This window comes from Leiobunum rupestre, chromosome 2 (genome assembly GCF_980474605.1).
Source record: "Leiobunum rupestre chromosome 2, qqLeiRupe1.1.hap1, whole genome shotgun sequence".
Taxonomy (NCBI): domain Eukaryota; kingdom Metazoa; phylum Arthropoda; class Arachnida; order Opiliones; family Sclerosomatidae; genus Leiobunum; species Leiobunum rupestre.
The window spans coordinates 22,401,638-22,414,192 of NC_143385.1; the positions used below are offsets into that span (position 1 = coordinate 22,401,638).

At 38.2% G+C, this 12,555-nt stretch overlaps 2 protein-coding genes and 2 pseudogenes across 2 annotated transcripts; 1 reads left to right on the forward strand and 3 right to left on the reverse strand.

Annotated features, from left to right (window-relative positions):
• Positions 1 to 1,806: 1,806 nt before the first annotated feature.
• Positions 1,807 to 2,223, reverse strand: LOC149956335 (uncharacterized; annotated as a pseudogene).
• Positions 2,224 to 2,552: 329 nt separating this feature from the next.
• LOC149956336 (uncharacterized) lies at positions 2,553 to 3,938 on the reverse strand. The gene has a single exon (XM_090166863.1). The coding sequence runs from the start codon at positions 3,936 to 3,938 to the stop codon at positions 2,553 to 2,555; it is 1,386 nt and encodes a 461-aa protein (XP_090022989.1).
• Positions 3,939 to 4,066: 128 nt separating this feature from the next.
• On the reverse strand, positions 4,067 to 4,444 carry LOC149956337 (uncharacterized). Its single transcript, XM_090166864.1, has one exon. It carries the CDS (start codon positions 4,442 to 4,444, stop codon positions 4,067 to 4,069), a length of 378 nt encoding a protein of 125 aa, XP_090022990.1.
• Positions 4,445 to 8,931: 4,487 nt separating this feature from the next.
• On the forward strand, positions 8,932 to 9,438 carry LOC149956338 (DNA oxidative demethylase ALKBH2 pseudogene; annotated as a pseudogene).
• The last annotated feature ends 3,117 nt before the right edge of the window (positions 9,439 to 12,555 follow it).

Here is a 12,555-nt window from a genome sequence, read left to right on the forward strand (position 1 = left end):
GTAGTGCAAAGTCGACACCGAGGGGCTAAACACTCTTAGAAAATCTGTACACCGGATTACGCTTAGATTACCACTGCCGAAGGCAGGGACTTCAAAGATTACGCGTAATCCCATTAGTACAGTCAAAGGTACGGCTCTGTACACCGATTACGCGGAGTGATCAGCCCCTCGGTCGACACAATAGAAATACACTTTTCAAGGAAAATATGACATAAGAAATGTATACCAACATGAATTTGCCAGAACGAAAATTCTAAAAAGTACATTTCTGGATAACGTGGGAACGCGACGCGGGAAAGGAAGTTTGGTCTGAACTACAGAAAAACGAACTGGGGAATAAGTGCTAGGGTTCATATTTCTTAAAAATGACGCGAGAGAGAATAATGAAATTAACGGTATTTATACGCCTTTATATGCTCTTTCGTTTAAAATAAATTTTATTCTGGGAGCGCCATAATTGATCGAAATATCAATGACGTAAGCTTACACAAAAACGCGCCGTTTTCGGGACCATGCCCGGCATAGGGTAGTATTCTATTTGAATTTTATACAAATTGACGCGGGGGAGGTTAATGAAATTAACGTTATTAGTACACCTTTAAATGCTCTATCGTTTAAAATACAGTTTATTCTGGGAGCGCCATAATTGATCGAAATATCAATGACGTAAGCTTACCCAAAAACGCGCCGTTTTCGGGACCATGCCCGGCATAGGGTAGTATTCTATTTGAATTTTATAAACATTGACGCGGGAGAGGTTAATGAAATTAACGTTATTAGTACACCTTTAAATGCTCTATTGTTTAAAATAAATTTTATTCTGGGAGCGCCATAATTGATCGAAATATCAATGACGTAAGCTTACACAAAAACGCGCCGTTTTCGGGACCATGCCCGGCATAGGGTAGTATTCTATTTGAATTTTATAAAAATTGACGCGGGGGAGGTTAATGAAATTTACGTTATTAGTACACCTTTAAATGCTCTATCGTTAAAAATACATTTTATTCTGGGAGCGCCATAATTGATCGAAATATCAATGACGTAAGCTTACCCAAAAACGCGCCGTTATCGGGACCATGCCCGGCATAGGGTAGTATTCTATTTGAATTTTATAAAAATTGACAAGGGAGAGGTTAATGAAATTAACGTTATTAGTACACCTGTAAATGCTCTATCGATCAAAATTAAAATTATTCTGGGAGCGACATTATTAGTCGAAATATCAATGGAGAAACTCACTAAAAAAGCGCCTCTATTCATTAAATAGATAGCTTTGTACTAGTTTTTATTTTAAATTTTGTACATTTTATTTTATATGTTCTTTTTTGTTTTGAACGTCTTAGATTTACTTACCTTAAATTTCCTTGAAGTGTCTTTAATTTGCTGCATGTGTAGTACATTTTATAAATTGAAAAATGCTTTGTAGCTGTGGTACAATAATACTATTTTTTGTTTAGAATAGAGGGGAAATGCAAAATCTTTATTTTACTGGGTGTCTAGAGCTTTATGGTAACTAGAGACCTTTCGGCCCGCGAGTCTTCATTAGTGGTAGAATAAAAAGTTGAAATATTGCCACGCGTTTTTCCCTTCTTTGTTTTTTTTTTTATTTATTCAATGACGGTGCATGGGACAAATAGTCCTCTCACCCACAGTACAAAATAGTAAGAATATATGTTTTTTTTGTTTTTGTTTTTTTTTTCGGTGTGGTGTGTTAGGAGTCATCTACAGAAATTCTATTGGAAGGAATGGTAGCGATCTTTTAATTTCTATGCATAGACGTAGCTACGTTGACAGTTCAGAGCATCAAGTCCCCGATGAGCCAAAGCCCTTGGCATCGCGTTCGGTGGTGTCAAGGGAGTGGACTTCGGATAGCGACATGTCTTCTGGCATAAGCGTGCAGATTAGTTGAGCAATAGCTTGGTTTGATGTTATCTGAATAGGCTCCGTCGAGATGTTATAGAGGAGAACGGCTATGTTTCCCCTGAAGTCCGGATCTATGACCCCTGCTGCCACCTGTATGCCTTTTTCCATTAGTTCTTGTTTTCCCGAGATTCGTCCGTAGGTATGCTCAGGGAATTTAATAGTTATATCCAGTGGTATGAGGGTGTTCGAGTTGGGAGGTATAGCCGTGGCTATTGGCCTGAAGAGGTCCCATCCTGCTGCCATCGGAGATCTGCGCCGCGGCAGCACTGCTTTCAGCGAAAGCTTTTTACACTGCATCTGCGTAATGAAATATTATTGTCGATCTTTGTGGAATGGATATCTGTTATTTAGTCTGCAATAAAGTTTCAGAACAGCTAGAAGGGAGTTTAGGAGAAGTAAATTCCCCAGGTATATGGCGTGTCGGATGTGGTTAATGTCAAAAGGGGTATTGATCGGCAGGCTGTGTTGTATAGCGCTGTGCAGATGGGCGAACCTCTTGCAGCTGATGACGACATGTTCAATATCTTCCGTGACCCCGCATGTCGTGCATGATGGGGATATGGTTTTGTCGTGGAGACGATGTATGAGCTGCCGTGTAGGGAAGCGGCGACATAGAAAGAGATTGACTAAGACGCAACGAGACCGATGTCCCCGGTATCTAGCGGTTGGGGGGGGGCGAAGAATTCCTGGCGGAGTGGTTGGAGCTTGGCTTCGGAAGTTGCGGCCCACGTAGTTGTATAATATTTGCGGAATGCGTTTTTATGAAGTCTTTGTAGTGTCGTCTTTGTGAAAGGCAGAAAAATCGCTGAATCGTAGGCCGCAGTGGTCGCTGCTTGTTTAGCTAACGAATCCGCTTCCTCGTATCCATCAATCCGGCAATGGGACGGACACCATATCAGTGATATGTCGGGATGTGTTGTCAGCGTCTGTGTAATGCTTGTGATTAGCCAGTCAGCGGAGGAATGTGATACAATTTTTGCCAGGGCGCTTTGGGAGTCAGAGCAAACGACTACATTAGTAGTGTGTGGAGTAACTAATGCTAGTGCGTAGTGAACAGCTAGGAGTTCGAGCCGGGAGATATCGTGGCCGCTGTTTACCCTAATTGCTGTCTTGATATTAAGATCTTGACAGAATATCCCAATCCCGCCAGGTCCGTCTCTGATGGAGAGGGAGGCATCTGTGTATAATGTGGTCTTGCTTGGATTCCGTGTCCACCGGTCCAGATTGAAGTGAAATTCTTGGTACATCTGTGCATTAGAGAGGTCTGATTTGGTCCCGATGAGCCATTTTGACAGAATTCTGTGGGTATGGTCTACCGACTCCCACGGTGGCGATTCCACTGCGGCTTTGTCTTCGGCTTGTGCGAGGGCTATTTGTGGCATGTTTGGACGTATTTTCTCTTGAATGTATAGCAGTCTGTTGGGTAGAGGCTGTCTGTGTATTGATGGAAGTCTGGGTAGAAGCACTTCCTTTATGTCGTAGTTCGCGTCGACTGATAATAGACGCGCTAAATATAGGGCTTCCTTTTCTCGAAATCTGTCCTGAAGAGGCAAGATGCCACAACCGCTGTGGAGAGCAGCTATTGGGGTGGATGGTGGAACACCTAGAATAGTTCGCAGGGCTGCGTTTTGTACTGCCTGCATTCGGTGAATATTTTTGTTGCTTGTAGATGAGTATAAGAGCGACCCGTAGTCTAATTTTGGGCGAATAAATTGAAGGTATATGGCCGCCAGTGCCTTGTGAGACGCTCCCCAGGTCTTTCCAGCAATGGCTTTTAGGAGGTTAAGCCGCTTTTGGCATTGTATAACGGTTTGCTCCACATGTTTGTTCCATGAAAGTCTCTCGTCGAAAATAATGCCGAGGTATCTGCAATAGGATACTTCATGTATGGTGGTCCCATCAATATGTAGTTGGAAATCATTGTCTGTTCTTCTTTTCCGAGTAATTATGAGGTAGGTACATTTCGAGTATTGCAGATGTAGTTCCCATTTGTCCATATATAACGCTATCATATTCAGTGCCATCTGAATTTCACGTTGGAGGTGAGTTAGGCTGGAGCTAGTCGACCAGATCGCTATGTCATCTGCATGCAGACCTTTTGAAGTATTATGTGGAAGATCGCGGCATATGCCATCAATGGCTAGTTGAACAGCAATGGGATTAGCGGATTTCCCTGTGGGAGTCCCATGTTAAAGGCTTCCGGGTGGGAGAGTGTTCCATTGAGGAAGACTTGAACTTTCCGGACGGAGAGCAAGTTTTTGATCCAGTTGAATATGTGGCCGGTATATCCGTGGCTTTCAAGCAGACTACATAGCTTTTCGGTGGATATACTGCCGAAAGCATCCTTGAGGTCTAGAAATACTATTGCCATGAATTGTTTTGTACTGAGGGCAGCCTCGGCTGTGTCCTTGATACGAAGTGGGTGCTCCAAGGGGGTTCTACTTTTCCGGAAGCCAGTTTGTTCTTGGGATAGCCGGGAGTCTGATTCCAACAGAAAACGGAATCGAGTTTCCACCATCTTGTCAAATAGCTTCTTTAAAGCGAATTAGAGGACAATTGGGCGAAACGAGCTTGGTTCCTGGGGATCCTTCCCTGGTTTGGCAAACGGCAGTAGTATTGCATCATTCCATGTATGAGGATATGTATCTGTCGACCAACATACATTACAAAATTGTAGCAACAGTCGCAGAAAGGTGTCTGGTAGATATTTCAGAATATGGTTTGTGATGTCATCCTTGCCCGGTGCGGTATCTTTCAGTGACAACCAGGCTGTTTGGAATTCGCGCCATGTAAACGAGTCGTTGAATTGCTGGTTTTGTATATTGGTAGGAGATCTTGTCGATGGGTTGTGGGATAACGGGTTGTCTGTGTAATATAGAGATGAGTAATATGAAATCAGAACCTCAGCAGTCTCCTGGGCCGATGTCGTCAGCTGTCCATTAGGGGTTTTAATCGTTGGCGTTGTAGAAACGGGTTGAGAGCCTTTCGTATACCACTTGATCTTCCTCCAGACGGCGCCTGCTTTAGTAGATGATCCTATCGTGTTACAATAATTTTGCCAGCTTTGGGATTGTGTTCTTTTGACTAGGCGTCGCAGTCGTGCCCTTTCCCGTTTGAATATGATCTTGTTTTCCTGAGTGGGATGAGTAACAAGCTGTCTTCTAAGTTTATTTACCCTTTTCTGACTGGAGGCGATGGACTGTGACCACCGCGGTGGTTTTACTTGGTGGTTCTGAGAATTCCCTGAGGTGCTTGATGGTATATGTGAGGTTGCTAGGTGGGTGATTACTTCTCGGATTACTTCCCACGTGGTTAGAAGCCGTGGGGTAGTTCGCGCAATGTAGTCGGCCTCCTTGGTGAAATCCGCCCAATTTTCACGGTTGTAGAACCACTTGCGGCGTGGCCTTGTTGGTGGCGCTTTTGGATGAGTGGTGGGTAGTTTTATCAATATCGGGAGATGGTCGCTTGTTCCAGTTAGCAGCGTCTGCCAATTTAGCGCAGCGGCAATATCTGAGCTTGCAATGGACAGGTCAATCATTGTGGAATTATTGTTGGTAGAAGTTCGCGTAGGAGACCCATCGTTTAAGAGAACCATATTGGCGTTGGCCAGTAGCCAATCCGATATAGCTTTTCCTTGACTATTTACAATCTGATCACCCCATTGATAGTGTCTGCCGTTGAAATCGCCTAGTATGAGGAACGGAGCCTTTAGCTGTGACGACAGAAGAGTTAGCTCGCTTCGTGACGCATTACCCTTAGGATTATAGACTGAAACTACTTGCAGGTTGGCGTGCCCCCACGCTATCTGAATACCTACCAGTTCCAGGTGAGGAATATCTGGAAGCTGGAGTTTGGTTGCTTTAAAGAGGCTTGAGGTCATTAGTGCCACCCCGCCGCCTCTAGAGGCTGTTCTATCTGTCCTTTCCCTTCTTTTCTAAACAAAAAATAAATTAAACTTTATTTGAAAAAAAAAAAACAATGTTTAGGATATAAATTTTTTTCTAAATGACAAAATGCAACACTTTTTTAAACACATCTGAAACTTAAACATGTTTATGCAACACTGATAAATAAAGAAACATGTTTAGTAACTTAAGTGTATAGATTGTCAACGCGTTTATGCGAAAAATGTATTTAAAAGCTAAACGTGGTTTTTTTTTCTGTATACATATCCCCCAAAACATATAAGATCACAATTTAACGGCATGTTTAGAAAAACGTTTTTTGTCTTATTCGTTGCCAAAATAAACGTTTAACGACGCATCATAAACACTAATTAAGTGTTTACAATTTTGGCGTTTATGTAAAAAACCTCTATGAATTTAGGTTTTAAACCATTTAAATATGTGTTGGAAATATATGTGATTAGGTGGTGCTAAAATTGTCGTCAAAGGCTAAACGCAGTTTTTTCTGTGTATAGGAATTTGACTGTTAGTTCGTTTAGAAATGTTTGTAGTTCTTAATTCATGTGGAAATCGTGTATTTGCAAAAATGCTATTTTTAGCTAGTATTTCCCTGCCTTAAAAATTGTGCGTAAGCCCAAACGATCCGGTTTACTACCAAGTCCGATACTAAAACAATAGGTAGTTTAGTTTTTAAGTAGAAAATATATTGCAATTTTAACTTTTACTAGGCACAGACAATATTTTTATTACAGTGAACGGATCGGCACAGAGTTTCGTCGTAGAAATTGTGTCCCCAAAAACATTTTTCGGAGACCTCCCCCCTCGCGCACTTAAAGCTTGAACGAATAACGGATATTAGTTCAAGGTTAAAGGCTAAAGCGGGAGTGGGCACGCTTATTTTATTTCTCTCTATCATTGGTTACGGGGATCATCCAATGAAAGAGTTGCTAAACTACCAAGAAAATAGTGACGCGCGGGGGAAAATTGACCGGAAACCACTCGCATAAATACCGTCCACCGAATTGTATTTTGTTTACTTGTGAAGTTCTGATTTGATTTTCTGGGTTATTTAAAGCTTATTTTTTATACAAAGCTACATCTTAAAACCTAGTTAAGTGGTTATCATAGTTATCAACCTTGGAGTTTGTTTGATCAATGTAAGTAGAACTGCATTCCTTAAATATTTTAATTATTTAAAAATTGGCGCGTCCTGAAAATAACATTTTAATATATTAGGCGTATTTTACTAATAAAGTATAACGTAGTTGAGTTTACCGCATGCCTATAATTTTAAAATCACTTTTCTGAGTAAGTTACTGGGATGGAGTTGAACACATTTATTTCTTTGAAAAACCTAATTATTTGTTGGATATAGTGTACAAAATTCAGTTATTCGAATATAATAATTGTTGTTTAATTACCACCCATATTATTTTTAAGTGGATAGTCTAGTTATAGGTGATCTTATCTAATATCGATATAGAGTGCCAAATCCCTATTTCCTTTTTCTTCTTTTTAAAGGTTTTAGTTATTAAAACCGATTATAATTCTTTCCATATTTTAGGGAGATAGTTCTAAAGATAGGGTCCGTTTGGACAACAGCCAAAGTGGTTGAAGATGTTAATGGAAATGAAACTACTTTGGTGCTTTGGAAGGCAACGAGGGATGCAAAACTGTCGCCTAAAACTGTGGACCCAAAACATCTTGGATGGGCGCAATTTGAAGTGTGTATAGAAAATGGACCGGAAGTATCCGCGCCGTTTTCGGTCACCTGGTAGTCCAAAGAATTGGGGCCAAACTTCATAAGTAATACCAATTGAATTAAGATATTAATAAGCAATCTCATAAAAACTATTTAAAATTTAAGATTTTTAGGTCGAATCTTGTATGAAAAACTTTTCGGTGTTCATCGACTGAATGACTCAAAAAAGAGAAGCAATGAGGCGGTCTGTGATGACATGGTGTCAAGCTCGACAAAGAAAACAATGTAAGGAGATTTTACCGTATTTAAACAAAGGATTTCTTAAATCCCGAGATCACCTTCGAATTATCGTGTTCAAATTTAAAGCTCCACTCATTTAGACGTGTTTGAATGATTGAAAGGAAATTCTTAAAAATCTTGAATAGGTTATACGTACCAACATAAGTTTATGATATTGATTCATAACAGTGGCGTAGACAAGGGGGGGGGGGTTCAGTGTCCAACCTTGGGCCTACCTTTGACTGTACTAAATTTTAACCGCCTTCTCAACCCCCCTCTTAACATTAACATACTTAGACCCCCTCTTTGGCGAGTTTCTGGCTACGCCACTGATTCATAAGTCTGTCACTTCTTATTTTTATACGCAAAACATATCCTGTTTGCGTCCGCTCGTTATCGTGTAGTGTGTGGCCTTTATCAGCGCCTCGCTAGGGGAAAGTTTTCTTACCGTGATGACGTAACTCAGTTAAAAATATTTCTTAAAGTGACACACTTATTGAAACATATTATAGACTTATGGCACCAACTATGAGTTAAGTACAATGGTCTAGAGCTCGGCGTTTCGATAAAAATTAACCGTTTATTTTATTTTTATCCATAACCTACACTTAACCACAAATATAAATTATTTTTTGCATGTGAAATCGTTGTTTATTCACGGATAATATCCGTAAATAAACGGTTAACCGCAATATTTGCGATTAATCGAAATTTTGGTGGTTAATTTATATGTTATGTTGAGATCTACAATGGTCACAGAAGTCAGAGCTGACGGTCATACAATTCAAACTGGCACTCGTCAAAATAAATCTTAGTGGTTAAATTAGTGTACTTTAAAATCAAATTTAGGATCTCGGCCTTTAAGTTCAATTTCTTCGTCATTGAACTTGTACCAATATTAATATTAACATATTTCATAGGAAATATTCCAGCAATTTTTCGGAAGAAAGAAAAATTTTATCATCGTTGCATATGCGTACAAATCAAATTTTGAAAACTCAATTCAATTCAATTGTTGGCGAAAGTGTTAGATTATCATACTACAATCTCTTGGACAAAGAATTTTCAAAAGAACTATTGTTTTTTTTAGAAAAACAAATTATTTATTTCAGTGGTCGAATGTCTCAGGTTAAAATCAATGGACAATGGCGCGAGATTCCACGTCTACAGGTGGCGTTCGGAAACGATGGGTTGAAGTATAGTTATTCTGGTAACACGTTTCCTGCCAAACCGTGGCCACCAGTGCTGAAAGAACTATGCAAACTAGTGTCCAAAATAGCCGGAGCTGACTTCAACTTTGTTTTAGTAAACCGTTACAAAGATGGGAAGGATTACATAGGGGAACATCAGGATAACGAGCCTGACCTTGACAAAAACGTTCCCATTGCGTCCATATCATTGGGGCAGAAAAGAGATTTTATACTACGGCATAAAGATTTGATACGACAAAGATTAAACCAAACGAAGGCATCCATCCACAACACGAAAACACTGAAACTGGAGGACGGATCTTTACTTCTAATGCACCCGCCCACAAATGATTTTTGGTTCCATTCGGTGCCACGTTGCCCAGCTGCTGTAAGCCCAAGAATTAACATGACATTCAGACATATCATAAACAAATAAAAAATAAATAAATTACATCTGTGACAAAAAATTATGTAACATAAACCCTAAGAATTAATTTATCCCAAAAAAAATAAATTGTATAATAAATTGGTTTACAAAACTCATTTATTTAAATTTTAGTTAAGAGAAAATTTTTAGAAAATTAAAATAAATAGAATAACTGCTTTCACGAAAAAACTTGTTCTTTAATCTTTTCCCATTCGTTTCCTACATCCTCTCCCAAGCTAAATCAGTGGCGACGCCAAAAGAATATTCCGAGTAAGCGCTAGTTTAGAAAAGGGCCCTTCCTACGAGGCGCTAGCCCATTAGTATTTAAAAAAAATAAATCGATCATTTGAAGGGCTTCAGAACCATTTGAAAAATTTAATACAATTTCAGTTTACTCGTCTTACGCAAGAAACTGGTAAAATTCAGATTCGATGCTCTTTAACAAACATTTTCTTAAATGGAATTTAACTTCAATGTTTTCCCTCTTTTTATACCCGCAAAGTACTTAACGATTCTATCTTATTGATTAAAATAGACACTTAATTACATTAAATGGGGTTTAAAATTAATTTTCTTTAACAGCTACTTCGAATATTCCATGACGTCACTTTTAAACAAAATCCATGTTTTAAATTTAAATTAACCGCGCCCCAATCCGCGCACGCGTGCGCTATCTCTCACCTAGGTGAAATACTCGTGAAATGGGTTCAATTTTTAAACGTAACTTAGTACATTAATTAAGTGTTTTTAAATATTTGAATATCGGAATTGTATTTTGTTGCATTAAAAGTAGAATGTATATGTGTTTGTACTGTTTCTCTATGTATTTGAATATCTGAAATATATTATAGTATCTATCCGACTATATTTGTGTATAAGAGTTGTATTTTACCGTATTTAAAATATAGGTAAGTTGTTTTTATCGTATTTTATACCTATATTTACAAATTGGAATTGTTACAAAAGGTTCTTTTAAACGTAACTTAGTACATTAATTAGGTATTTTAAATTTACCGTATTTAAAATATAGGTTAGTTGTTTTTATCGTATTTTTATACCTATATTTACATATTGGGATTGTTACAAAAGTTTCTTTTAAACGTAACTTAGTACATTAATTAAGCATTTTTAAATATTTGAATATCGGCATTGTATTTTGTTGCATTAAAAGTAGAGTTTAGATATATATTCGTTTTAAGAAATAATCGTGATATAGGTTCAAGTGCCAAGCATATTTAAGTACTACAATGATATTAAAATGAAGTTTAAAAATATTTCCATTCTACGTTACTTTAACAACGAATATTCAATGACGTCAAAACACTCAAATCCATGTTTCAAATTCAAATTAACCGCGCAAAATACTTAAATCTATGTTTTCATTTGAATTTAAATTAACCGCGCCGCGTCCCAGACCGCGTCCCCCGGGAAATCCGCGCACGCGCGCCGCCCAGGTTATGACTTTTTACATCATTTCAACTTATTCCGTATGATAAAAACGAGATAAGATATACGTTCAAGTGTCACTCGCGATAAGCAGAGATAAATGAACAAGTAGGCCTGACCACAATATGTTGATATACGAAAAAACAAATCGTTGCGAGAAATATCATAAATACATAAGTGAGCCAAAAACTATTCGAATTAATGGGTCACGTGATAACCGATAATTATCGTAATATTTACGAAATATTGTATAAAGAACCATGCGCACCAAACAATTTATTTCTATCAGTTGAACATGAAAGGTTTGATACCGTTGTACGCTACGCTACCAATTACGTAACGGCATTAAAAATTATTGAAGATTTTAAAGAAACAGTTGCCAACCAAAATATGTTCAATTTATTCGTCATGGTCTCTACAAACAATAAATATATTAAAAATAAATTGTTTTACCTTTAAGCGTTTTTTCATTCTCTATTAGAAAAAAAATGTACTGTAAATTTAATGTCATAGACAAATAAACCGTTTTTATAATACACTCGGCTCTTTTTTTTTCAAAACGACACTTTTAGCTAGCGAGGGAGGACACCCGCTGCGTATTTTACGGCCGTGGCTAAGGGCAATTTACTAGCTACCTTTTGCCCCTTAGGGGGGATATTCCGTAAGACGGATAGCTTTGCACGTGGTGAAAGTGTTTGAAAATAATGTTACAGGGGGAAAGTGTTTGTCGGCGAAAATAGTTGTGAATAGATACACAAAAGGGTCGACCTAATAAACCCTTAGGGTTGACAAAAAAAGGGGTCCGAGGCGGGCTATAAAACATATTCCCCAAAGAAGAAAAAGACCGGGGCCGACATCGTTCAATTAAAACTTAGCGGTGTGGCCCAAAGTATTCCATCTTAAGGGGGTCTAATAAAACAGCGGCTCGTAAAAAAAGGGGGCCCTCGGAGAAAAGAAGGCACTTCAAAAAGAGTTTTTTTCGTATATTCATCCAACTTTTCAAAAAAGAACCTTAGAGCTAGCAACCGAGAGATATTTAATCATCTAATTTAATCGAAATCACTATTAAATCAATAAAAAGGTCAATTTTTGCTTACAAACGTTAAACGAGCTGCAGCTGAGCAAACATGGTTTATTGTCCTGTAGTTGACAATAAACTTTCAATTTTATCATATAAATATAACCTCGCTAAGCTCTCATGATTATAATATCGTTGATACTGTTGATATAAAAGAGAGAAAACTATCGCGTCAAGTGTTTTCCTAATAAAAATATTATAATATACTTTGAATATATCTTGTTAACGCATGTGTTAAACAACTCATTGTTTATTAAAACCTCCCCAGTGAAATTTCCAAAAATATATATTCTTCCACAGATCCAATGAGGAACTGTTAGAGAGTTGCCCGAGTTTAGAACACTTTTAAAAAAAGATTTAGTTTTAAACTTTTAGTGTTTTTTCTTGTGTCATATTTTACACTTAACAGGTTTATAAAATATGCTATCCTACACCGTGAATAGCATTTTTCGTTTTAGTTAGTTTGTTTACACTGTTTTGGGTGCTTTATGCTCCATTTTGGATACTTTACTACACTGTTTGTGGTATTAAACTACTATCTTCAGGGTTGTAATAACTTCTAACCGATTACCTTTAGTTTGTAGTATTACACTACTCCCTTT